This window comes from Gobio gobio (assembly GCF_949357685.1).
Source record: "Gobio gobio genome assembly, chromosome: 20".
NCBI classification, from domain to species: Eukaryota; Metazoa; Chordata; class Actinopteri; order Cypriniformes; family Gobionidae; genus Gobio; species Gobio gobio.
In genome coordinates this window covers 32,695,933-32,722,631 of record NC_137113.1, presented here as the reverse complement: position 1 = coordinate 32,722,631, position 26,699 = coordinate 32,695,933, and the positions used below count along the sequence as shown (strand labels likewise).

Below are 26,699 nucleotides of genomic sequence, written 5' to 3'. Positions count from 1 at the left end.
AGGTTCTACTGTTTGATTTTCTCCACACCATTCACAGAGTCCTGTCGGGTGCTTGGACATTAATTTCAATTTTTTTGTCCTGTATGTCCTATTCTAAGTCTTGATAAAATGTTTTCCCCTCTTCTACTTCCACCCAAGTACCTATTTTCCCCCACTTTTGGCTGTATTGCATACATGTGTCTACCCTTACTTCCTGTTTCCCACATTTGTTGCCATCTTTGATTTATTTGCTTTTTAATTATAGCTTTAATTTCATCTCTACTATGTTATTTCCATTCCTATTCTATCCTCCTGCAGAGCTTGTTTCGCCATTTTATCTGCTGCCTCATTCCCTTTTACCCCCAACATGAGCTGGTACCATAGGGCTGGTACTCACATGAATATTACCCTCACTCTTTCCTGCTGTAACCTAATTCTTGCAATATCTCCACTACTAAATCCTGTCTGTAGTGTCTGACTGTTGTGCTTCAATATAACAGCAGAACTGGAGTCTGAACATATTACCACATCCTTTAATCCTGCCTCATTTATCAACTGTTAGACGTCATAGATATAGACGACGTTTATAGCATTATGTATTTTCCTCGTATCATCATGCGGGCCAGGCGGAAGAAGCTTGTCCCCGCCCCCCTCGGTGACACGTTTGTCGCTGGTTTCTATTCTACCGGTTTAATTCTCGGGCTACTAGCATTCAGCTAGCTTTCCTGATCGAAGCAACTTCTTAAATTAGGCTTCCGTAGCTTCGCGCTGTCTAAAGGCCCGATTAAGTCATTTCATCGTTGCATACAGAGTGTAAATGTTTTAAATGCACGAGCGATCTTAGATACGTTAATATCGACCTGGTTAATTGCAGGAAATTATAGCTGTTTGTAGCTAGATTTGCTAATGCAGATATATTTAGCAGCATATTGCTATAGCAGTGACTAGTGTGTATAATATGCGCTTGATATCATGATCAGGGCGCCAATGTGTTTGTTGTAGGCACATACAGCATCGGAATTCGATCCGGGAAGGACCGAGCATTTCTAGAAGCCTGCTGTCGGTGAAAAAGCTTCGTCTTTGTGTGTTGCGGATCCGACAGAAATGCGCAGCAGCCAAAGTTCCGAGCAGCACATCGGAGGTAAGGTGACCTCTAGCAGGCCTGTTTAACAACGCAGTGTGGTTATGATCCGTATAACAGCGTCCTTGCTCGCCTCCAGATGTAACAGTTAATCAAATGTTTACTGAAGCTAAAACACTAGCGTGTTTGCGTACCACAGTAAGATGGCTTGAGCCACACTATAATCGGAGATCACCATGATGATGCAGGAGCAAAACACGTTCTTCACATAAGAAATTAAGCTAATATAATCTTTAACTGTATTTAAGATAATATATTATTTAACTGTACTTTATATGTATATATTTGTTTCTAAGCTGGTTTTCATATATGTATATATATGCATATGTATATATGAGGGGAGACTGAGAAATGTGGGTGTAACGAGTTCATGTTGTGATGATGTGATCATTACTGATCTGAACTAATGAGCTTTCACCGGAAAAGGCTCATTTCAGTCCCGCCAATTTACAAAACTCACAAAAAGAATGACAGTCGATGCCACCGGATGCATTGTGATTTTATAGCCTATAAAATATAATATTTTATATCTACGTTTGATGTAGTGGTTGGTTAACTATACCTGAGTGACTGTGACCCATACCCTAAGCCAGAAATAACCTTTTTTTACTGGCCAAAATTATTTTGTTGCTTGGGCAATTTGTTGTTGGCTATATGTAAAGACCACTGCACACATGTATAACCTGACAAGTAATCAAATAGGCCTATTTAGCTCTGGTAAGGTTGTGTTTAAAGCTCCTCAATCTTGACAGAGAAACACCAACAGTTGCTTGTCTGAAAAATAAGATTTTTGTTGTAAATGTAATTTATTCTCAAGCAATATTCTCATCAGTGTTCTATCAGCTATGACATTTAAATCTAGCATATTTTGTGTGTGAGGCCATACAGTTGCCTAGTGAAATACACATCCATATTTTCATGTGATTTGACAGTTTATTTTATGACATATCAAAAATCTAAACGGTGGGCATCATACTTGATACCTAGATTAGGGCTGCACGATTTGGGGAAAATAACTTATTGCGATTGCGATTTAAAATGCGATTATCATAATTTTTTTATTTTTACAAATGAAAAGTGTGTATATAACATTTTGTGTTTATATAATAATATGGCTAATAATAATAATAATAATAATAATAATAATAATAATAATTATTATTGCTTAGTAAAAATAAGAAATATTACTATTACAATAACATTTTCATTATTAAAAATATAAAATAGCATTTAAGAATAAATATAACAGTATAATAATAATAATAATTATAATTATATTGTACTAGAAAACTTATTTGACAAAAAAAACATGGGTTACCTGTTTATATGCAGACAGCCTATGACGAAAAATCATTAGAAAGGTCTAAGGATTTATTGTAAAAAATATATATTATTATAAAAATCTGTGCTTTTTATCTGTGATATCAATTTCTTAAAGTCTATGTCTTTAATATGAAATATGAGCCTCTAATGCATCCACTGTGGGGATTAAAACTCCTGTACATTGAAGAAAAACGGATTGTCAAACTTTTGGGTAGAAAATAAGAAGAATAAATAAATGTATAATTCATACTGGAAGCTAGAGGGCGCCCTCGAGCAGAAACTCCACATTTGCCTCAGAAGTTATTGTTCACTTCCCTATGGGAAATCCCTAAAGTGTAGGCTGAATAAAACGAAGATAGAAATGCTTTGACTGATTAATAATAAACATGAAGATAATACTTCTGCGACAAGATATGGTGTATTTGAGTTCTTCAAGCCTTCTCTGGTATTTTCATAATAATAAAGTATTAGGGCTGAACGATACACCGAATTTTCATCGTCATCGCGATATGAACTCGCGCGATGAACACATCGCAACAGACAGCCTGATACGATGAATAAGGGTAAACAGTTTACATGAGCCAATCTGAGTAACGTATTCTGAATACTTGGATTACTTCCACATTGAATTGCATTTTATAAGTGTAGGAATGCGGCCATCAAATCCTGCTTAAATTATAAAATATTTAGCTAACGTGAAACGGGGCCAACGGCTCTTGGGCTGGTAAATCAGCGCAGAATGTAAAGTTGCACGTCAACTAAGCAGGAGCACCGGCGGTGGGCGGCCAAAACACTTTTTTTTTTTTTGTATGTGAAGCTGTTTTACGTGAATATTATGACACGAGTGAAGCACAAAGCTTTATTTACAAAATGAATAGGTTCGCAGTTAAATGTTACATCGCAGCCATGGAAACATATGGATTCAGGCCGAACGAGAGAGGAAGGCTTTGTGTGGTGAGCTAAATTTAAGTTTGCTTGCGTTTTGCTATCTGGTCACACGATTTTCCACGAATTTAACAATAGGCTTACTCCATTTTATTCTACTGGACATGGAATCTCTTATTTATTTTCCCAAATCCTCATGTCTCTCACAGGGGATTACGTTTCTTCCTTGTTTTATGTATTTAGGAGTAGGCTAGCTATATTCGCATCATTTACTGTGGTAAAGTAGAAAACTGAGTAGGACAGATACATTTTACTTCAAACTTTACTTTATTTAACACAGTTTGTGCTGCTATTAGACTTGGTCAAGTTTATGTGTATAGCGCATTTCATACACGCCGGAGATTTTTAGTTTTGCTTTCTCTCACAGCGCATAATCAAACAAAGCCTCAGTTCTTGACCCTTCTTTTTACTACAAGTAGCCTATCAGTTTTGGAACATCAGGAGAAAACATAAAGATATTAGAAAACGATGCTTCTTTTCCTGCTCGTGTCAGCTTTCAGCGCAAAGTTATATGACGTAGGCTACGTCTATGGGGAAATATAAACAAATTTTTTCTTTAACTAATATTTAACTTATATTATTTATATTTCGATTATTTACAGATATGTATTTAAATGTTTTACAGGCTGTAGTAGGCTATGTTGTTTCACTGACGGAAGTAGGCCTAAAATAAACACGCATGTTTGAGCCTTATATTTTTTATTTCCAAATGTAGGTTATTTAATTGAAGTATATACCTCAATCTCAATTAAATAGCCTACATTTTGAAAATAAAAAATATAAACAAATAATATATTTAACGAATATATAACGAATTTATATATATAATAAAGCCAAAAATCTATATATATAGGCCTAGGCGTGTGTGCGTGTGTATCCGCCACCGCACAGTTGCACTGCCGTGTTATTTCGTTCTCCCTTCTCTTTTTTTCTTTAATATGAAATGCTTTTTGAATTTCCAAGATAGAAACGCATTCTTGCCCTGGCTCTGTTGTTCTGGCTCCATCTCTACCTCTAGCTCCCGCTGCTCCTCTTCCGACTGATCACGCAAACAGTGCATTTTTTCGTTTTCATATTGGGGCGTTCTGAGAAATGCATTGAGTTGCCTTAATTTATTTAGAGAGTAAATAAACTCATGAAACAGAAGTATCGTTAATGTTATCCATTGATTTCAACAATGTACTGTATTCTAAATATCACTATTTAAATTGTAACTGTAACGGAATACAGTTACTCATAATATGTATTCTGAATACGTGATGCCGGTACATGTATTCCGTTACTGCCCAACACTGAACACGACCTATTAAAGCACTAAGACATGGGAACAGTATAGCTATATTCACATTTGAATATTTATCGCAAGTCATATCGTCATCGCAATATTAAACAATGTTATCGCACATCGCAGCTTTTCCTCATATCGTGCAGCCCTATAAAGTATGCAGTGCTGATCAGGGTTCCCACGCTTCTTGAAAGTACTTGAAAGTTCTTGAATTTCAGAGACATGGATTCAAGGCCTGGAAAGTACTTGAAAACAAACATAGGTCCTTGAAAGTGCTTGAATTAAGCATGAACTGCATTTTGTTAGAGTAGCGTGTGCTATTACAAACATTGGCTTTCATGCACTGCCAGAACAAAACAGCATTACGGGAGGAAGCTATTTCAATATATTTCTGCTGTTCCATAAGCGCCATCTACTGTCAAAAGCCCTATTCGGATGGAAATTGTTTCTCTTGGGGTCGTAAGGTATTTTCATAATTTACAGGGGCTAGTCAGTGATTTTTATTGCCGCCCGAATCCAGATTGTCAGTGTTTTTCTCCCACCACCCGCGTAAAAATCCCCGGCCGAATTACCTACAGTTTTTTGACAAACACCAAGGTCGTGTGGTCATTTAATTGCCGTCCGAATCCACTGAATTTTCAAGATGAGATCTCTTCAAAATTTACTGTTTATATCCTTTTTGACCCCTGCAGAGCACCGTACGGTTGCACTTTGCTGTAATTTGGATGCACTTTGCTGTAATTTGGATACATTTAAAAAAAATCTAAACTTTAATAACTGAAATGCTGGCAAGTATTTACAAGAGCAATATTTCATCACCGTTCAAAAAATAAAAAGAAGAAAAGCACGTAAACATTTGAAATGGGCCGTTATTACGGCAGCGATTATATCTGTTAAATATAATATGTGCAGGTCTTAAAAGCCTTTAAATTAATTTTTAAAAAGGTACATGTACAGGTGATTTAATAAATAATTATTAAACAATTAACTTGTCCATATCTTTTCATTTAATTGGAAAATTCATGTGTACAATATTATCTCTATATTTCGATGTTTTAATTAAGTCATGATTTATAAAAAAGAAAACTAAAACTAGTGTGAAATAAATGTTAAATGCAGGAATAAGAGCTGCAAACTGTGTCTCTCGTTAAAACTTGCTCGCTCTTCTACACCAGCCTCTTTACTCATTGAATTTTTGTATTTTAGTTGTCAGTATAAGCCTTAGCATTACTGCATTAATGATAGACACAGGTACAGTAGGTATTTGATATATTAGCAGTAACACACCCATCTTTCTCGTATTTATTGTGCTTGATTTAAAATAAAAGGTGCTTTAAAAAGTCCTTGAAAGTCCTTGAATCTGGTGTTCATGAAAGAGTGGGAACCCTGGCTGATTGACATTCTGTGATAAGAAGCCACATCAACTCGACTGACAATATGAAGTGAGTTCAAACGTGTTATTAAACGTATTTTGTTGGACAACAGGTTTATGAACACTTCACACTGCTAATTTCTGAAGATGTTTGACAGGTGTTGTTTTTTCAAATGCACTTTATAAGCGACTCAAACTCGCACTGCTTTCAGACTAAGCAGCGTTTTCTATTGATCACAGAGCCGTGCTTCACTGACACACTGGGCATTTATTTATTTTATAAAAATTGCAGCTTTCATAATCGCATTGATTCGATTTCGATTAATTGTGCAGCCCTAACCTAGATGAACACTTTGCAGTTGGTTTTATGAAGTCATTCTCTTCAAATGCTATTGGAAGTTAGAAACATACCAATACCAATGTTGCATGTAACTTTACAGATGGTCCCTAAATTTGCGGATATTGAACGTCCAACGTCAAGCAAACTTTCTGCCAGTCACATTAGATGCACTATGGTTCTGCTGCAATCTTTGTAAGGAACTTTTTTTGCTGCTGAAATAGAACAAAAACAGTCAATCACTGTATGATGAATGAATCTCTTGCGTACATTGCATGTACATCTCTGCTTTGTTGTTTATGATGAGAGTGCAGATTTCAGAGTGAGAGTGCTCTCTGAACAAAACTGGTGTTTCAGCGATGACTAATCTGAATGCCTCTGATTATTAGGGGCCAAGCACCGAAGGTGCGAAGGCACCTATTGAAACCGTTCCCGTTCCTATTATTATTATTAGGGGCCAAGCACCGAAGGTGCGAAGGCACCTATTGAAACCGTTCCCGTTCCTATTATTATTATTATTCATCTTCTTCTTCTTCCGCCACGAAGTCTATGGCAGCCCATAGAACCGTATGGTAAAAAGTTGTGAAATTTGGCACACTAATAGAGGACAGTCTGAAATGTCACCGTAGCAAATTTGGAGTCTCAAACTCAATCCCTCTAGCGCCACCATCAGTCCAAAATTTTACTCATGTTTATGCTAATAACTTTTGAAACATAAGGGCTAGAAACAAAATTCTTTTTTCCTCTGATTTGTTGTCTCAAGACAATTCGATTGCACCCTATGACGTCATTTTCCGTCATAAAAATTTTCCCGCCATTTTGAATTTTCCGAAAAACCTACTTTTGCGAACTCGTCCTAGACGGTTCATCCGATTTGCACGAAAATTGAACCAGATCATCTTCAGACCATGCTGACAAAAAATCTTGCAAATCAAGTTGATTCGTCAAATTATTTGCGATAAACGCGCAAACAAATTTTACGTAGCGGTTGCAAAAACACACTTAAGGCAATATCTCCGCAACGCTTTATCGTATTCAAACCAAACTTGGTACATGTCATCACAAGCATGACTTGAGGCAACATACAGCGTTTCGGCGCAGCGCCACCTACTGGTCCGGAGATACGAAAAATTGCTATTTTTGCTTATAACTTCTGAACTGTTTGTCCAAAAATCATAAAAGTGGTCTCGTTACATTCAGGACGGCATGCCGAGTCGTCTGATATTCAATTTTACCATATCGGCCATTTTGGCTGTCTGCCATTTTGAATTTTGTCAAAAAATGCTATATTTTACAAATGCATTAGTATATTGTTACTAAACTCGGTATGTGACTTCCATGCTATGCCCTGAAGGTACTCAAAAAGTTTTAGGGCAGTGCCACCTTGTGGTCAAAAGATATAACAAACTTGACAAAAATGCTAATAACTTTTGATTAAATTAGCCTAGTATATTGAAACTGGTCATAATAGAGTCATTGGCTCATGCCGATTCAATTGCAACCTATGATGTCATTTTCGGTCATGATAATTTCCCCGCCATTTTTAATTTTCCAAAAAACCTACTTTTGCGAACTCGTCCTAGACGGTTTGTCCGATTTGCACAGAAATTGAACCAGATCATCTTCAGACCATGCTGACAAAAAATCTTGCAAATCAAGTTGATTTGTCAAATCGTTTTCGATAAACGCGCACACAAATTTTGCGTAGCGGTTGCAAAAACACTCATAAGCCTATATCTCCACAACGCTTTATCGTATTCAAACCAATCTTGGTATATGTCATCACAAGCATGACCTGAAGCAACATGCAGCGTTTCGGGCAAGCGCCACCTACTGGTCCGGAGATACAAAAAATGGCTATTTTTGCTTATAACTTTTGAACTGTTTGTCCAAAAATCATGTCTTCCGCACCATGCTTTGAAGGTACTCAAAACGTTTTGGGGCAGTGCCACCTTGTGGTCAGAGGTTATAACAAAATTTACAAACATGCTAATAACTTTTGATTAAATTAGCCTAGTTTAATGAAACTGGTCATAATCCAGTCATTGGCTCATGCCGAGAACAGAGATACTAATTTTTCCATATTTGGTCAAACATCCTGTCCTCAATGTTCTTATTTGATCAAAACCTACTTTTTCAAACTCATCCTAGACCGTTTGTCCAATTTCCACCAAAATCTAATCGTATCATCTTCAGACTGTGTCAACAAAAAGTTAGGGATTTTGCATCAATAGATGAAACCGTTTTTGTAAACCGCAGCGACGAAGTTGAGCCATTATGCCAAAATTACTCTTGAGGCTGTATCTCTGCAATGCTTTGACATATTGGCATCAAACTTTGCATGTGTCATTGTTCCCTTATTCTGACCACACCACATCAATTTCGTATCTGTGCCACCTATTGGTCAAAAGTGATAAACCATTAACTTACATTATCAGTGACTCAATATATGATATTTCAGCCATTTTGCCTAATCTGCCTAACTGTATAATTGTTAATTGTTGCAGTTGGTCTGACACTCTCAGACTACAATGCATTTTCAGCCTTTTGCTTAAAATCATCTTAAAACGTGATTAATTGCTCATTGCTCCAGTTGATCTGACACTGCCAGCCATTTTGCTATGTCTTGTCTTCTTCTTTGCGCTTGGCCCCGGTATTGCTGCTTGCAGCTATATTTAGGGGCCAAGCACCGAAGGTGCGAAGGCACCTATTGAAACCGTTCTCGTTCCTATTATTATTATTATTCATCTTCTTCTTCTTCCGCCACGAAGTCTATGGCAGCCCATAGAACCGTATGGTAAAAAGTTATGAAATTTGGCACACTAATAGAGGACAGTCTGAAATGTCACCTTAGCAAATTTTGAGTCTCTAACTCAATCCCTCTAGCGCCACCATCAGTCCAAAATTAGACTCATGTTTATGCTAATAACTTTTGAACCATAAGGGCTAGAAACGAAATTCTTTTTTCCTCTGATTCCTTGGCTCAAGACAATTCGATTGCACCCTATGAGGTCATTTTCCGTCATAATAATTTTCCCGCCATTTTTAATTAACCGAAAAACCTACTTTTGCGAACTCGTCCTAGACGGTTCATCCGATTTGCACGAAAATTGAACCAGATCATCTTCAGACCATGCTGACAAAAAATCTTGCAAATCAAGTTGATTCGTCAAATCATTTGCGATAAACACGCAAACAAATTTTACGTAGCGGTTGCAAAAGCACTCTTAAGGCAATATCTCCGCAACGCTTTATCGTATTCAAACCAAACTTGGTACATGTCATCACAAGCATGACTTGAGGCAACATGCAGTGTCTCGGCACAGCGCCACTTACTGGTCCGGAGATACAAAAAATGGCTGTTTTTGCTTATAACTTTTGAACCGTTTGTCCAAAAATCATAAAAGTTGTCTCGTTAGATTCAGGACGGCATGCCGAGTCGTCTGATATTCAATTTTTCCATATCGGCCATTTTGGCTGTCGGCCATTTTGAATTATGTGCTAAAATGCTATATTTTACAAATGCATTAGTGTATTGTTACTAAACTCGGTATGTGACTTCCACTCCATGCCCTGAAGGTACTCAAAAAGTTTTGGGGCAGTGCCACCTTGTGGTCAAAAGTTATAACAAACTTGACAAAAATGCTAATAACTTTTGATTTAATTAGCTTAGTATAATGAAACTGGTCATAATACATTCATTGGCTCATGCCGATTCAATTGCATCCTATGACGTCATTTTCGGTCATGATAATTTCCCCGCCATATTTAATTTTCCAAAAAACCTACTTTTGCGAACTCGTCCTAGACGGTTTGTCCGATTTGCACGAAAATTGAACCAGATCATCTTCAGACCATGCTGACAAAAAATCTTGCAAATCAAGTTGATTCGTCAAATCGTTTTTGATAAACGTGCACACAAATTTTACGTAGCGGTTGCAAAAACACTCATAAGGCTATATCTCCACAATGCTTTATCGTGTTCAATCCAAACTTGGTACATGTCATCACAAGCATGACTTGAGGCAACTTGCAGCGTTTCTGCGCAGCGCCACCTACTGGTCCGGAGATACAAAAAATGGCTATTTTTGCTTATAACTTTTGAACTGTTTGTCCAAAAATCATAAAAGTTGTCTCGTTAGATTCAGGACGGTATTCAGAGTTGTCTGATATTCAATTTTACCATATCGGCCATTTTGGCTCTCGGCCATTTTGAATTATGTGCTAAAATACTATATTTTACAAACGCATTAGTCAATCGTTACGAAACTTGGTATGGGTCTTCCGCACCATGCTTTGAAGGTACTCAAAAAGTTTTGGGGCAGTGCCACCTTGTGGTCAGAGGTTATAACAAAATTTACAAACATGCTAATAACTTTTGATTAAATTAGCCTAGTTTAATGAAACTGGTCATAATACATTTATTGGCTCATGCCGAGAACATAGATACTAATTTTGCCATATTTGGTCAAACATCCTGTCCTCAATGTTCTTATTTGATCAAAACCTACTTTTTCAAACTCATCCTAGACCGTTTATCCAATTTCCACCAAAATCGAATCGTATCATCTTCAGACTATGTCAACAAAAAGTTAGGGATTTTGCATCAATAGATGAAACCGTTTTTGTAAACCGCAGTGACGAAGTTGAGCCATGATACCAAAATGACTCTTGAGGCTGTATCTCTGCAATGCTTTGACATATTGGCATCAAACTTTGCATGTGTCATTGTTCCCTTATTCTGACTACACCACATCAATTTCGTAACTGTGCCACCTATTGGTCAAAAGTGATAAACCATTAACTTATATTATCAGTGACTCTATAAATGATATTTCAGCCATTTTGCCTAATCTTCTTAAACTGTATAATTGTTAATTGTTGCAGTTGGTCTGACACTCTCAGACTACAATGCATTTTTCAGCCTTTTGCCTAAAATCATCTTAAAACGTGATTAATTGCTCATTGCTCCAGTTGATCTGACACTGCCAGCCATTTTGGCATGTCTTGTCTTCTTCTTTGCGCTTGGCCCCGGTATTGCTGCTTGCAGCTATATTTATTCATCTTCTTCTTCTTCTTCTTCTTCTTCTTCCGCCACGAAGTCTATGGCAGCCCATAGAACCGTATGGTAAAAAGTTGTGAAATTTGGCATACTCATAGAGGACAGTCTGAAGAGTCACCATAGCAAATTTGGAGTCTCTAACTCAATCCCTCTAGCGCCACCATCAGTCCAAAATTTAACTCGTGTTTATGCTAATAACTTTTGAACCATAAGGGCTAGAAACAAATTTCTTTTTTCCTCTGATTCCTTGGCTTAAGACAATTCGATTGCACCCTATGACGTCATTTTCCGTCATAAAAATTTTCCCGCCATTTTTAATTTTCCGAAAAACCTACTTTTGCGAACTCGTCCTAGACGGTTCATCCGATTTGCACGAAAATTGAACCAGATCATCTTCAGACCATGCTGACAAAAAATCTTGCAAATCAAGTTGATTCGTCAAATCATTTGCGATAAACGCGCAAACAAATTTTACGTAGCGGTTGCAAAAACACACTTAAAGCAATATCTCCGCAACGCTTTATCGTATTCAAACCAAACTTGGTACATGTCATCACAAGCATGACTTGAGGCAACATGCAGTGTTTCGGCGCAGCGCCACCTACTGGTCCGGAGATATGAAAAATGGCTATTTTTGCTAATAACTTTTGAACCGTTTGTCCAAAAATCATAAAAGTGGTCTCGTTAGATTCAGGAAGGCATGCCGAGTCGTCTGATATTAAATTCTACCAAATCGGCCATTTTGGCTATCTGACATTTTGAATTATGTGCTAAAATACTATATTTTACAAACTCATTAGTCTATCGTTACAAAACTTGGTATGTGTCTTCCGCACCATGCTTTGAAGGTACTCAAAACGTTTTGGGGCAGTGCCACCTTGTGGTCAAAGGTTATAACAAAATTTACAAAAATGCTAATAACTTTTGATTAAATTAGCTTAGTTAAATGAAACTGGTCATAATACATTCATTGGCTCATGCCGATTTAATTGCACCCTATGAAGTCATTTTCGGTCATGATAATTTCCCCGCCATTTTTAATTTTCCAAAAAACCTACTTTTACGAACTCGTCCTAGGCGGTTTGTCCGATTTGCACGAAAATTGAACCAGATCATCTTCAGACCATGCTGACAAAAAATCTTGCAAATCAAGTTGATTTGTCAAATCGTTTTTGATAAACGCGCACACAAATTTTGCGTAGCGGTTGCAAAAACACTCAAAAGGCAATATCTCCGCAACGCTTTATCGTATTCAAACCAAACTTGGTACATGTCATCACAAGCATGACCTGAGGCAACATGCAGCATTTCGGCAAAGCGCCACCTACTGGTCCGGAGATACAAAAAATGGCTATTTTTGCTTGTGACTTTTGAACCGTTTGTCCAAAAATCATAAAAGGTGTCTCGTTAGATTCAGGAAGGCATGCCAATATTTACCATATTGACCATTTTGGCTGTCAGCCATTTTGAATTTTGTCAAAAAATGCTACATTTTACGAATGCATTAGTGTATCGTTACGAAACTCAGTGTGTGTCTTCCGCACCATGCTTTGAAGGTACTCAAAAAGTTCTGGGGCAGTGCCTCCTTGTGGTCAAAGGTTATAACAAAATTTACAAAAATTCTAATAACTTTTGATTAAATTAACCTAGTTTAATGAAACTGGCCATAATACATTCCTTGGCTCAGGCCGAGAACATGGATACCCATTTTGCCATATTTGGCAAACCTTCTTGTCTTCCATCTTGTTATTTGCTAAAAACCTACTTTTTTTAACTCGTCCTAGACCGTTTGTCTGATTTCCACCAAAATGAAATATCATCTTCAGACTGTGCCGACAAAATGTTAGGGATTTTGCGTCGACAGATGAAACAGTTTTTGTAAACTGCAGTGACGAAGTTGAGGCATGATGCCAAAATGACTCTTGAGGCTGTATCTCTGCAATGCTTTGACATATTGGCATCAAACTTTGCATGTGTCATTGTTCCCTTATTCTGACCACACCACATCAATTCCGTAACTGTGCCCCCTATTGGTCAAAAGTGATAAACCATTAAATTATATTATTAGTGACTCTATAAATTATATTTCAGCCATTTTGCCTAATCTTCTTAAACTGTATAATTGTTCATTGCTGCAGTTGGTCTGACACTCTCAGACTACAATGCATTTTTCAGCCTTTTGCCTAAAATCATCTTAAAATGTGATTAATTGCTCATTGATGCAGTTGATCTGACACTGCCAGCCATTTTGGCATGTCTTGTCTTCTTCTTTGCGCTTGGCCCCGGTATTGCTGCTTGCAGCTATATTTGGACATTGCATTTATAAGCTCAACAGAATCGCGTGTGATTGGTTATAATGCGCAACGTGATTATAACAGATGCCTTTTGAGAAGACTACAATAATTTAATTTTGGTTAACTTCTGGTGGCACAGAAAGAGAAGCTTAGAAAAGCTAATACATTTAGACAGCCGTAAATGTTAGTACTTTAATTTTACTTTTGTTCTATAAAATATTATTATTAAATACTAATGTATTTTTATGGGATCAGTCAGGTTTTCCTTCTTTTGTCTTTAGCTGTCTAATGTGCCTTTATTTTTCACATTGCAGGTGCTCTAATGTAGACATCTCCCTCTACCTCACACTTTCTCATCTCTCAATCCAAACATCCTCCAAGACAGCTGAACACTGGGGAGTGCCGTAAAAGTTGTGACTCAGCATGGTAGAGGAATAACCTTAATTTCAAAATATTCTGGGAACAGGCCATTGCAGAAAGGAACCTTTACGCTTTGACATCAGAAAGCTGGTCGAAAACTCATGGGATACGAAAATGTCGGAGGTTGGAGAGCGTCGGCCAGTCAACAAAGATTATGCGGTTTCTGTGCTGGAACAGCTGAAGTTTTTCTACGAGCAGAAGTTATTGACTGACATCACTCTGCTGGTGGAGGAGAATGAGTTCCCCTGTCATAAGATGGTGCTGGCCACCTGCAGCTCTTACTTCAGGTGGGTAGAGCAGGTGTTTGTGACTACATGACGATTTAACTGATTGTTCTATCAACCATTTTTTTTTAAATAAAGTTTTGCCTAGGGGCACATTAAAAGTTTTTTTTAAATTCTGCCATCTTTATTAATGATGCTATTTCACAATTTTGAGTTTTCTGCATCACAGAAATCATAGGTCCCTGTTGGTCTAAATACAAAAACAAAGACAACAATATATTTGCTAATCAGGGGTCCATTCTTCGTACCCCGCTTAATAAATCTGAGATGATTTGACAGATCCCAGAACTTTTAATCGTGATAACTGATCTCGGACTAATTTGGTTCTTCAAACAAATTTGCGGATTGGATTAAAGTATCTGGATTGAGTTATCTGAGATTACTGCGCGTTCCTGTGTTCACTGAAGAATGCAGAAGCATCGATACTCAAAACCACGCTCAGTAATGGCAAAAAAAACCGTTATAAATAAAAAACACGAATTTATGGACCTTATAAGGAAACAGCCAAATGACCAAACCAACATAAGTTATAATAGATAAATAAAATATGCAGTTTTTTTTAAACTTGATTCCCAATTATTTATATTCGCGGTTTTATAGTATTTGTACACCCTTTACATTTTTATTTCAATGTTGTAATTAGCAATTCATTTAATTTGAAGCAGATTTGCGTCACCGCATATCGTGTTTAATTTACCCCACCACAAACAACTCTATGGTAAATTAATAATTTTTTTATAAATTAATACAAAATTTGTAAGGGGGAAAAAAATTATAAAATTATAAATCCATAGTGGATTCCAAGTGATAAAGAGCTTCGGACGTTCCAATTCAGCCCATTGCAAATGTTCCACCAGTAGTGGGCACTCATGCAATGATGCACACCCGAGTGAATGAGATGGAGGGAAGTTAGTGAGTGAAGGGCATAATAAAAACGAACTGAAACGCAGCCCCAGAGTATGCATCAGATTAACACACAAGACATTCTCAACAGAGCAACGAATCGAGGATTCGCCATGGAAACGGACGCTAAGAAAAAGCACGCCATTGTACTTCCTCCTCCATATTTTGTTTAATGGCGATTTACATAACCCACTTAGTGCACATCGCCACCTATTTGGTGGTTGTGCAATAATTTTTTCAATCTTTTCGTTTAATAAGTAATCTTGAATCACTGAGAGTAAGGATTATATTGTTTGTTCGATGCTAAATAATTGAATGCAGATCAATGTGTGATATGACAATAAAATAAATAAATATATTTAAATTGAATTAACATTCAAACATTACCTTGTTATAATAGTGCTTTACAATTATATAATATTGTATATTATAACTGTAACTATAAAAAATGTAGTCATATTAATATAACTATATTAATTATATAACACGCATCTGAATACCTCTTAAGCAAACTAACCCTGGAGCATAACCTGCTCCGGAGGTGCAGGCTGATAAATGTTTTTATCTGATAAGAAAAATGGTACATAAACTATGATGGAAACACTTTTACCTAATAAATTCTTCGATATGCATCAAAAAAGTAATATGACTTTGCACGATGAGACAGCATAACTGGACTAACCAGCGGAAATGTGGACTGGACTGCACTAAGGGTGTGAACCTACACTGGTCTTACGGTTTGGTTCGATTACGATTATCATGCCATCGATTCATTTCAATTTGATATCACGATGCATCACAATGCATTGACGATGCACTGCATCCTCATGTATACAATTTTGTCAATAAAAACAAGCAGTCAGATATATGAACTGAACCTTTAATTTGACCTGCTCAAAGAACGCACATCTTGAATATATAAAAATCAAACCATACTCAAATCGGGGCACAGAAGACAACATTTAGAACAAATACACAAAAGTAAAAACTGAGCCGCATTACAGTCAAAACTAAAGTCTAAATGCATCTGGTTGTTGAAACCACATATGTAAATTTTACTCATCCCAACAATGCTAAAAAATAAATGTGTGAGAGCGTGTTATGACTGTCATGTTATAGCCAGATATGAGAGCGCGACTAAAGCACGCATCGTCGAAGACGAGCAGCTGCGTATCTCTTCATCAACCTAACACACAAACTACTGCAAATAAAACCGAAAGTAAATAGCAGATTCTCAACACACAATCATATTCTTTAAAAGTAAAGAAACGAAATTATCTCACCAGTGCTGTTGCCGTGCTCTCCTATTGTGGTCTTTGATTTTTGAAATTAGCAATACAATGCAGCTTATATCTATTGTTTTCGGTGACGTGAACTCCATTAAATCTCTGCATATAGTGCTGGAAATGAAGATTAGATTTATATTTTGATTACACAGTATACCGTATTTCACAGATCGAACCCTTCCCACATGGGCAAAGTAAGGCAATGTAAAAAAAAAAAAAAAAAACAAGTTTATGTTGCCTGGAATCTGAAAATAATGCATTGGTATTACAGCATTTAAATACAGCACACGGATAGCCACTGCTGCTGCTTTTAAACCTTGACCTGCAGGGGGGTATTCCAGAAAGCAGGTTATGTGACATACCTAGGTATGTTTAAGAGTAAGTAAGCGGATAACCTCAACTTCGGTTCCAGAGCAGGTTATATTCCAGGGTTAGTTTGCTTAAGAGGTATATAAGGGCTGTGCTCAGAATATCGATACAACGATACATCGTCATGAACTCCTGATGATGCGCGTATCGATACAGCAGCTGCCGTGTGCTTTTGAATGCTATCAGCGCGACGCGAGCAGTAGTGCAAGACATTCAAAAGGGAGAAGAGGTTTTCAGTTAATGAATGAACGGAACATTGCAGCGCGCCTCACATCCATTAATAGCAATACTCTTTGTGCTTTGTTGCTATTGATATAAAACAAAGTCTCAGATTTCAAATTACGTCCATTTTATTACGAAATTCTAAAACATAAATACCGTTTTGGCGCTGTGGCGTGAGATCGCTTTGGCTCAGCTCTAGAGAAGTGGCCGCACGCAGCGCACATGAACAGTTGATAGGGATAGTTCACCCTAAAATGAAAATTCTGTCACTATTTACTCACCCTCAAGTTGTTGTAAACCTGTATGAGTTTCTTTCTTCTGCTGAACACAAAAGAAGATATTTTGAAGAATGTTTGTAACAAAGCAGATAGAGCAACCATTGACTACTATAGTAGGGAAAAAAATACTATGGTAGTCAATGGTTGCTCTATCTGCTTTGTTAAAAACATTCTTCAAAATATCTTCTTTTGTGTTCAGCAGAACAAAGAAACTCAAACAGGTTTACAACAACTTGAGGGTGAGTAAATGATGGCAGAATTTTCATTTTTGGGTGAACTATCCCTTTGATATCAGTTACAGCGCGAAATAAACATGAATGGACAACTGACCGTGTGTTAAAAGATACAGTACAACTTACCGAAACCCTTATCATGTCACATGGAATCGCTCAATCAGTGTTTCAAACGCAAAGGCATCAGTAAAACAGCTTGTAAACAATGTCATGTAACGTCACTAGGGTTGGGAACCGAGAACCGGTTCTTATGCAGAACCGATACTGATTTTTGAAAAATACCAGAACCGCGCAAAATTCCAAAGTTTCGGTTCTGGTGCAATGTGTGCATGTCCTTTAATAGCGAGCGACAGCTCACCTCATCATGAATATTAATTACGTTGCATGCTGCTTCCAGGAGTGCAACCAATTAACGTAGTTCAGCACTGAAAGCCCTCGCGCTACACATTCACGGTTTTGCGTCAGATATTTGAATGGTGAAGAGAAAGTCACAAGTATGGATTAATTTCCAAAGAATGAATGACGATGAAGCAAAATGTATCACATGTGAAAAGTTAATAACATGCAAAGGAGCCTGCACTAGCAATTTGACAAAACATTTGCAACAGCAAGGAATCAACCTCAAAACATGCAATGCTTTCAACTGTGTTTCAAGACTGCTGCACCTTGCACGTCCCCATTGCCAGGTAGGAATTCATACACGGGTAAATATGTTATTTCAGTAGTAATAAATTATAGACTATCAATATATATATATAAATATAGAGAGATAGAGAGAGAGAGAATGCTGAATTACCATTTATTATTTACAAGTTCGCTGAATAACTGAATTACTATTAAATTAATATACAACTAATTAATAAATATAATTTATAACTTGGTTTTATTCAGAGACAGAGAGAGAAAATGTAATAAGACAATTTCAGAGGTGTTCATTTGAACATATTTAATTTTAATGTCCATAAATTCAAATTTTTGCAAGAATGGCTTAATTAATACTGTAATATATGTTCAATACAGGACTTTTTTGACTTTGCCAACCTGTAAATTAATTTGAGAGCAAGTAATAAACACAAAAAGGATTGTTTGAGTTGCGTATTGTGCCTTTTTCCTTTACCACTATTTGTTTAATAATTTTAATGGAACCGGAATCGTTAGGCAGAACCGGAACCGGAAAATTGATCACGATTCCCAACCCTAAACGTCACACTTACCTCAGAAAAAAACATATCCAGTGTCCATAAACTCATTAGTCAGCCAGAAAAATTTACTCTAGAGAGGAGCATTTTGCTAAATATATGCACCATATTCCATATTCATTGTAATTTTTAATGTTCTTCAATATTTAATGCATGTTTGTATTAATCTGGCAAGTTATTACAGCCACCATTTAAATGTTTATATTTAAAAAAAATCTATATGATTATGTAATTTGTAAAGTTAATATTATAACTTTATTATTATAAAAAACATGTCATTTAGTGTAATTTATGTGTTTGTACAAATCAGTTCATTTTTACCTTTAATATTATAGTACAACTGACTCCCATAGTTTACAGCATTAGTTAATAGATTTGTTTTCACAAATTTGTTTTAGATTTTAGCTTTATCGCAAAATTTTTTTTTGCATTCCAAAATTTGCCATGTTTTGTACCTGATATATATCCAAAATAATCAATATTGAACCAAGCCTTTCCAATGTTTATTTTGAAAATGTATTTATTTCATTTAACTAAACAAAATAGTTTTTCAGTTATCACAACTGTTCTAACACTGGTTATTCAATAAACAGATATTACTGTTACTAAACTCTGCTCAAAAGAAATGTAATTCCAAATTGATCCATATCGTGATACGTATCGTATCGTGACTTCAGTTTCGTGATGCGTATCGTATCGTGACATTGTTGGCGATACACAGCCCATTATATAACTATATTAATTATATAACTAAATGTGTTCTATAGTTACAGTTATATAATATACACTATTATATATTAATTCTAAAGCACTGTTATAACAAGGTAATGTTTAAATGTTAATTTTAATATTTCATTTGGACCGGAATTGTTTCTCGTGGGGTCGTGTGGTATTTTCATAATTTACAGTGGCTAGGCTACATTGGCTTGCTCAGTTGGGGACGATACATTTTTCAACTAAATATCCAAATAAATCGAATTAGTAAACTAAATTACTGATCAAATTAATGATTTAATGTCCACATTGTCACTGTATGATAATTGAAATAAGCTAGATGACATCACCGTTTTCTCTGTAACGGCTATACGGCTGAGTAAAATTCTGTTGCATTATTTTCCTGTTTAACACTGTGAAGCTGCTTTGAAACAATCTGCATTGTAAAAAGCGCTTTATTAATAAAGTTGGCTTGACTTGACTAGTCTGGGATTTTATTGTGGTTAATGACATTATATCTTCCAATTTTTTAAACAGGAGATTTTAATAATTATGTAATTAATAATTTCCTATTATCCAAGCCAACATTTTATTAACAGCAGACTGACCACGTGAGCAGCGCGTTCCCAGGTTTGTAGGCTCACAAAACTCGCTCCTCCACTGTTTGAATAAATCGCCATCCAAATGCACGTGTTCTATCACTGAGGTGGCATGCAAATGTATTTTTAGGGATATCCACATGAGAAACAATTACCGTCCGAATAGGGCTCAAGACGTAGAATGTGATTCTGAAGTACAGTCTCCACACTGGTGCGGTGACTGACAGCAAGCCGCACAAACTCCTCTAAACATTAGATTCATCCACGCTGAGGAGCCACGCTGATGCACAACTCGCATTCAGATGACAACTTTGCAAATAACTGCAATTGCAGGTTTCAAACAGAGATGGTGACAGAGAGGCAAAACTTATGGATTGCAGCTTGAGTCTAAATCACAAATGGGGATCTTTGGTCCTTTGAAAAGCTCACACTTCACCATGGCCCTTTAGCACTAATGTCACCACACAAGCAAGGAACCTTGGGATGATTTTTGACTCATGCTTTTATTTCATCCAGACTGGATTATTGCAATTCTTGATATCTGGGGATGTCTCAAAATGTGCTTGCTTGGTTGCAGTTGGTGCAAAATGCAGCAGTCAGACTGCTGACTGGCAAGGAAATGTTTTTTAAAGGTTTACATGGGCTTGCTCCAGAGTATATTTCAGGCCTTTTACAACATCACTGTGCTGCTAGACCCTTAAAGGATAACTTCTAGGGCTGTACGATTAATTGAAAAATAACCGAAACCGACATTCAGAACCTCTAACCGACGTATTTTTCCCATGTCGGTTATTTCGGTTTTCACGTGACTCCGCCCCGTCAGTCCCATCAAGTGCAGTTAGCAGGCACACAGAGAGATGCAGGAGCATTGGAGTGTTTATAGATGCCCAGAATCACTATAGTAACTGCATGTTTTACACAGTTTATACAGGTCAGTTAATTGCTGTTCTTATAGCCTACGCGCTGACATACACAAACACACACACAGACGGCGCGCGCAAGCCCCGAAGCCAGACCGCTTTCACTTTCGTGCTCATAAAGTTTGTCAAGTACATGCGTTTAAAGGCTTGCCAATTTCAACATTTAAAGCGATTGTGCACTATTCAAAAACAACAATACAGACAATGTATCCGTTCAGGGCTCAGCTTTTTTCTGTGACACAGAGAGCCGAGCCGTGTCGCATCTCTGACAACACGCGCGCGCCCTGAAGGCAGACCTCTTTCAACTGCGTCCTCACAAAGCTTTTCATTTGTATGTGGTTTCAGCCCTGCCAGTTTTCGACCATCAGATGTGTATTATGTTGAACTAATGCCTGATATATTGTGACAAACGAGCACTCAGACAGAAGCGCGCAGAGAGTAGCGCAGAAACTCAACCGTTATAGGCATATATTTTAATACCTTTAAAGTAGGTATTAAGTAGCCTACAAACCACAGCTTCATAATGAATGGAGACTCTATGAGTAATTCACACACAATCACTCTCTCATTAATGCATTCAAATAAATGTAATGTAGGCCTACTGTGTTAATTTATCTGTATCTGATGTACAACAAACAGAAATCTGCCCCATGAAGAATAACTGCTAAAAGTGAACCGTTTCCTTCAAGTGTTTTAAAATCACAAAGAAATGCACTTTTTCATTAGAAAAAAAAATTCCACCTTTTAATAGTAGAAAATATTTACAGTAAAAACCTTATCAGTGAACTTACTCAACCTTAATATGAGGGCAAAAAGAAAAATAATCGTTCATTAATCGTAATCGAGGTCAAATGTTCAATTAATCTAGGTTTTTATTTTTGGTCAAATCGTTACAGCCCTAGTAACTTCAGTGATTTAGCATTAGGCTTTGTATCAGTAGAAACCCGGTAGTATATTCAAATTATGGTACTTTCCCCCCTCATATCCCCCTGAGACGAGAGAATTATGCATTTTATTTCAAGAAAAGATCCTCCGATGGCGCAAATATCATAATTTTGCGTCATCAGAGGATTGTTTGGCCAGAGGCTATAGACTACAGCCTACAGATGGAGCTGTTCCACATGTTATCAACCCGCTCATAGGGGAGAGATCTCACGCACAGAATGTAAGACACAGACGGCCGCACGGACATTCATAACGGAGCGCGGTGCAGAGTAAAGTGAGTGTTTCAACTTTTCAATGAATTCCTGTGATAGTTTAGCTTTCATATGCGATCTGAAAACGTGCTAGACTGGCGCTTAACGTTACCTCAGCTCTTCATGATGAATGAAATCTGACACTGCTGCGCCTGTGCCGTGACTTTCGTTCGGCTCACTCACATTTTATTGAAAAGACACGTTCAGTTTTTAATTGTAGTGTTTATTCTCTAACTGAACGAAATTATTGTATTACTATGAAAATCAAAACGACGGTGTACGGAGTGGCTTTGTAGGGCAGTGAAGCAAGTGCATTCTGGGAGTTGTTGTCTTTCATCCACATGAGACAAAAATATTTTCTGTATTTTCTCAGTCTAGAAGGCACCAAATTCAAAAATAATTTCTACTGCATAAATGACCCAGTTTAAATACAAAGCATAATGCTAAATCACTGAAGTAACTCTTTAAGATCGTCACAGAGTCTCCTTTTGAATGTTCCTATATCACAGTTAAAGACTAAAGGAAATCGTGCTTTCTCTGTGGCAGCGCCACAACTCTGGAATAGCCTTCCTCCTCATATTAGATCCTGTGACTCGTTTGAATGTTTTAAATCAGTGTTGAAAATGCATCTCTTCTCTCTTGCTTACAACTGCCCATAGGGGCTTGAAGTGATTTAGTAATTGGGTGTATTTTCAATTTGCATTGGTCTTTTTTTTTTTGTTGTAATGTTGAGTGTGTAAAGCACTTTGGTCAACTTATGTTGTTTTTAAATGTGCTATAAAAATAAATGTTGATTTGATTTAAATGAATTAGCATCACATAATATAATCTTTATTCTCAGTGAATAAAGCTTACTTATTAATCGAAAAGATTGAAAAAAAAAACACCAAATAGATGGCGATGTGCAGTTATGCACTAAGTAGGTTATGTAATCGCCAAGTAGAATGGCACGCTCTTTCTTAGCGTCTGTTTCCATGGTGACTCGTTGATTCGTCACTCTGTTGAGAATGTCTTGTGTGTTAACCGGGAACATACTTTTTACGGACACATACGGAACCAGAATACCTCGAGTAAGCAAGATTTGGGTTAATCAACCCGGGAGTTCAAGGTATATGTGATGGGAATTTAACCTTGCTTTCTGGAATACCCCCCTGCTGCGTCACCCTCGGCACTCTCACTACTTAAGCCAGCAGCGCCACTGGCTAACTGGAACCGAGAACAAGCTTGAATCTTAGTTTTGTCTCGCATTTCATTTCATTGTTGACTGCTTGTAATTTCACGTCAAATTAAGCAAAACACTTGAAGGCTTTTGCATTTATTTATTGCTATTTCATGTTAAAAAAAGTAACCTGTGGTGCTGCTGTTCTCCTGTCCTCATTCTAACCCTGAAATATTTTTGTATACTCAATCTTCAGTCAAGTTTTTTTTATTTTTTATATTCAAAGTAGTTATTTGGTTTGACCTGTTGTTTTTTTGTTTGTTCCTCTAGGGCCATGTTTATGAGCGGGCTCAGTGAGAGCAAACAGACCCATGTTCATCTTAGAAACGTTGACCCCATCACGCTGCAGACCATCATAACATATGCTTACACCGGCAACTTGGTCATCAACGATGCCACTGTTGAACCTCTCTACGAGACGGCCTGTTTTCTTCAGGTTAGAAAGACATGCACACACTCTTCCACAGGTTAATGCGTTAAAAGAAGTCAAACATTCCTTTCACATATACATACAATGCTTTTACTCACAAAGCCTATGGGTCACACATTACTGTCATAACATGCCATTGTTGCAGACCTTGAGCAGCACAGTCTGGCATTTGTAGGGTTCTCATCTCTAAAATGTCCACAAAAGAAATTGTCATCAGCTAATAAGGTGAATGGCTGATCATCGTGACATTTGGGATGTGCAAGCATTGTGTTCCACATTTTGAGAATTGGCCACATGGAGCTTTTCAATAAATTTTTCCTAATATAACCAACTACCTTTTAGAAGTAGGCCAGTTAGAGAATCTTAATATCTACAATACAGTTATTTAATTTGTATGTCTACTTATTTCTGTCTTTCATTGATTTCCTCTCAGGTGGAAGATGTTTTACTGCAGTGTCGAGAATACTTGGTCAAGAAAATCACAGCTGAAAACTGCGTCCGCATGCTAAGCATTGGCGACCTTTTCAGTTGCACAGAGTTGAAGCAAAGTGCTAAGCGCATGGTGGAGCACAAATTTTCTGTCGTCTACAGACAGGAAGCTTTCCTGCAGCTCTCGCATGAGCTCCTGCTAGACCTCCTGAGCAGCGATAATCTCAACGTGGAGAAAGAGGAAACGGTACGTGAGGCGGCCATGCTGTGGCTGGAATACAACATGGAAGCACGCTCTCAGTATCTCTCCTCCGTCCTCAGCCCGATTCGAATTGATGCGCTTTCTGAAGTGACCCAACGTGCCTGGTTCCAAGGTCTTCCACCGAATGACAAATCGGTGGTAGTGCAAGGCCTATACAAGTCTATGCCAAAGTTTTTCAAGCCCAGACTGGGCATGACCAAGGAGGAAATGCTGATTTTTGTAGAGGCTGAACCGCCAGCTGAAAGCCACCCGGTTGTGATAGGTCCACGTCACACGGTGGTCTGTTATAGTCCTCAAGCGGAGAAGGTCTATAAACTGTGTAGCCTGCCTGGAGACTTGCAGAAGGTTGGGACATTGGTCACCCCAGACAATGATGTCTACATTGGCGGTGGACAGATACCACTGAAGGGTGCGCTAGCTACCCACGGCAGCAAAAGCGGCAAGCTGCAAGCCGCCTATTGTTCAGTGGACAGCTTCTACTGGCTGGATGCCCAGCAGAATGCATGGGTGGCTAAAACGCCCATGCTTTATGCTCGCACTAAACCATCGCTGGTGTATTGTCAGGGTTTCATCTACGCTATAGGTGGTGATAACGTGGGGGGCGAGTTGAATAAACGCACAGTGGAGCGATACGATTGCGAGCGGGATGAATGGAGTGTGACCAGCCCTCTTCCCTGCGCGTGGAGTTGGAGCACAGCGGTAACAGCCCGGGACTGCATTTATGTCATGACACACGACCTCATGTACTGCTACTTCCCTCGTGCCGACACTTGGGTGGAAATGGCCATGCGGCAGACTAGTCGCTGCTTTGCTTCCGCAGCTGCATTAGGAGATCTCCTCTTCTATATCGGTGGTCTACATGTGGTGGGCAACTCGGGTTTGCGTCTGCCAACGAGCACTATCGATGGCTCCTCTGTTACAGTAGAGATATACGATGTCAACAAAAATGAATGGCGTCTAGCTGCCAACATCCCAGCCAAGCGGTACTCTGACCCCTGTGTGCGCGCTGTGGTGTTACTGAATACGCTATGCATCTTTATACGCGAGACACACTTAAACGAACGAGCAAAGTATGCTTTGTATCAGTACGACCTGGAGCTAGATTGCTGGTCCTTGCGGCAGCCTGTGTCAGAGCGTGTGCTCTGGGATCTCGGCAAAGATTTCCGCTGTGCCGTAGGAAAATTATACCCGTCCTGCCTTGACGAATCGCCCTGGAAGCCACCCACTTACCTCTTCTCCCCTGATGGAGCTGAGGAGTTTGAGGTGGATGAGGACATGGTGTCACTGCCTCATGTATAGTTAATGGCATCATCTTTGAAACACCCTGTAATTTATCCACTGTTCTGAAAGATGATTGAGCTGATGGACGGTCTTCCCTTGATGCCTAATGTGCTCATGTAGATCAAATATTTAATTGGAATCTGAAACATTTAATTCAAATTTTGACCTGCCTCAAACATGTTGTTTTTAAAAAAAAAATGTTTTATCTTTCTCATAGCAAGTTTGAGAACATAAATATTTAATTTCTGTCACTATTACAAGTTTGGCATTCTGTTTTAACGATTTGGTGTAAATGGATGATGATGCGATTAAACCTCCTTTGGCGGAAAATGGCAACTGTACACCCTGACTTATTACATTTCTCACTGTTATTTTGTCTGGCTCATCTTCCAGAAATGATTTGCCTTCCTCCAAATAATGAATCCCATTTCTCCTAAATGTCAGTAGGGTCAAGGGTTCGGTGGTTTGGTGACTTGCTTGATGTTGTTGTTGTCTGCATTGTTCTTCATCTGAATCATCATAGTGCACATGTTCTCTGTGGTCTGTTTGCTGACCCTTCCTGGATATGACATCTGTTGATCACTTAGAAGGGTAAGTTTCACATTCACAACCACAAACACACTAGCGATATAATATTATTATTATTATTATATTAATGTTAATTTTAGCATTTACTTATACATTTCTTAAAATCAAATCACATTTTTGTCAAAATAA

General features: G+C 37.8%; 1 protein-coding gene across 2 annotated transcripts; it reads left to right on the top strand.

The window, feature by feature from the left end:
- The first annotated feature begins 636 nt into the window (after nt 1-636).
- kbtbd2 (kelch repeat and BTB (POZ) domain containing 2) lies at nt 637-26,322 on the top strand. Of its 2 annotated transcripts, XM_079846261.1 has the most exons (5): nt 687-767; nt 982-1,120; nt 14,053-14,445; nt 23,851-24,016; nt 24,444-26,322. In XM_079846261.1, the coding sequence occupies exons 3-5, from the start codon at nt 14,273-14,275 to the stop codon at nt 25,998-26,000; spliced, it is 1,896 nt and encodes a 631-aa protein (XP_079702387.1). In that variant the 5' UTR covers nt 687-767; nt 982-1,120; nt 14,053-14,272; the 3' UTR covers nt 26,001-26,322. The 2 variants fall into 2 exon arrangements, with proteins under 2 accessions (XP_079702386.1, XP_079702387.1); XM_079846260.1 differs by having other exon boundaries at nt 637-1,120.
- The last annotated feature ends 377 nt before the right edge of the window (nt 26,323-26,699 follow it).

Bases quoted from the DNA above. Each gene is read 5' to 3' on its own strand.
- kbtbd2 (XM_079846260.1), top strand. From the start codon at position 14,273: ATGTCGGAGGTTGGAGAGCGTCGGCCAGTCAACAAAGATTATGCGGTT. The intron at 14,446-23,850 runs GTGGGTAGAGCA...TTGTTCCTCTAG, and splicing joins ACCTGCAGCTCTTACTTCAG to GGCCATGTTTATGAGCGGGC. The intron at 24,017-24,443 runs GTTAGAAAGACA...ATTTCCTCTCAG, and splicing joins AGACGGCCTGTTTTCTTCAG to GTGGAAGATGTTTTACTGCA.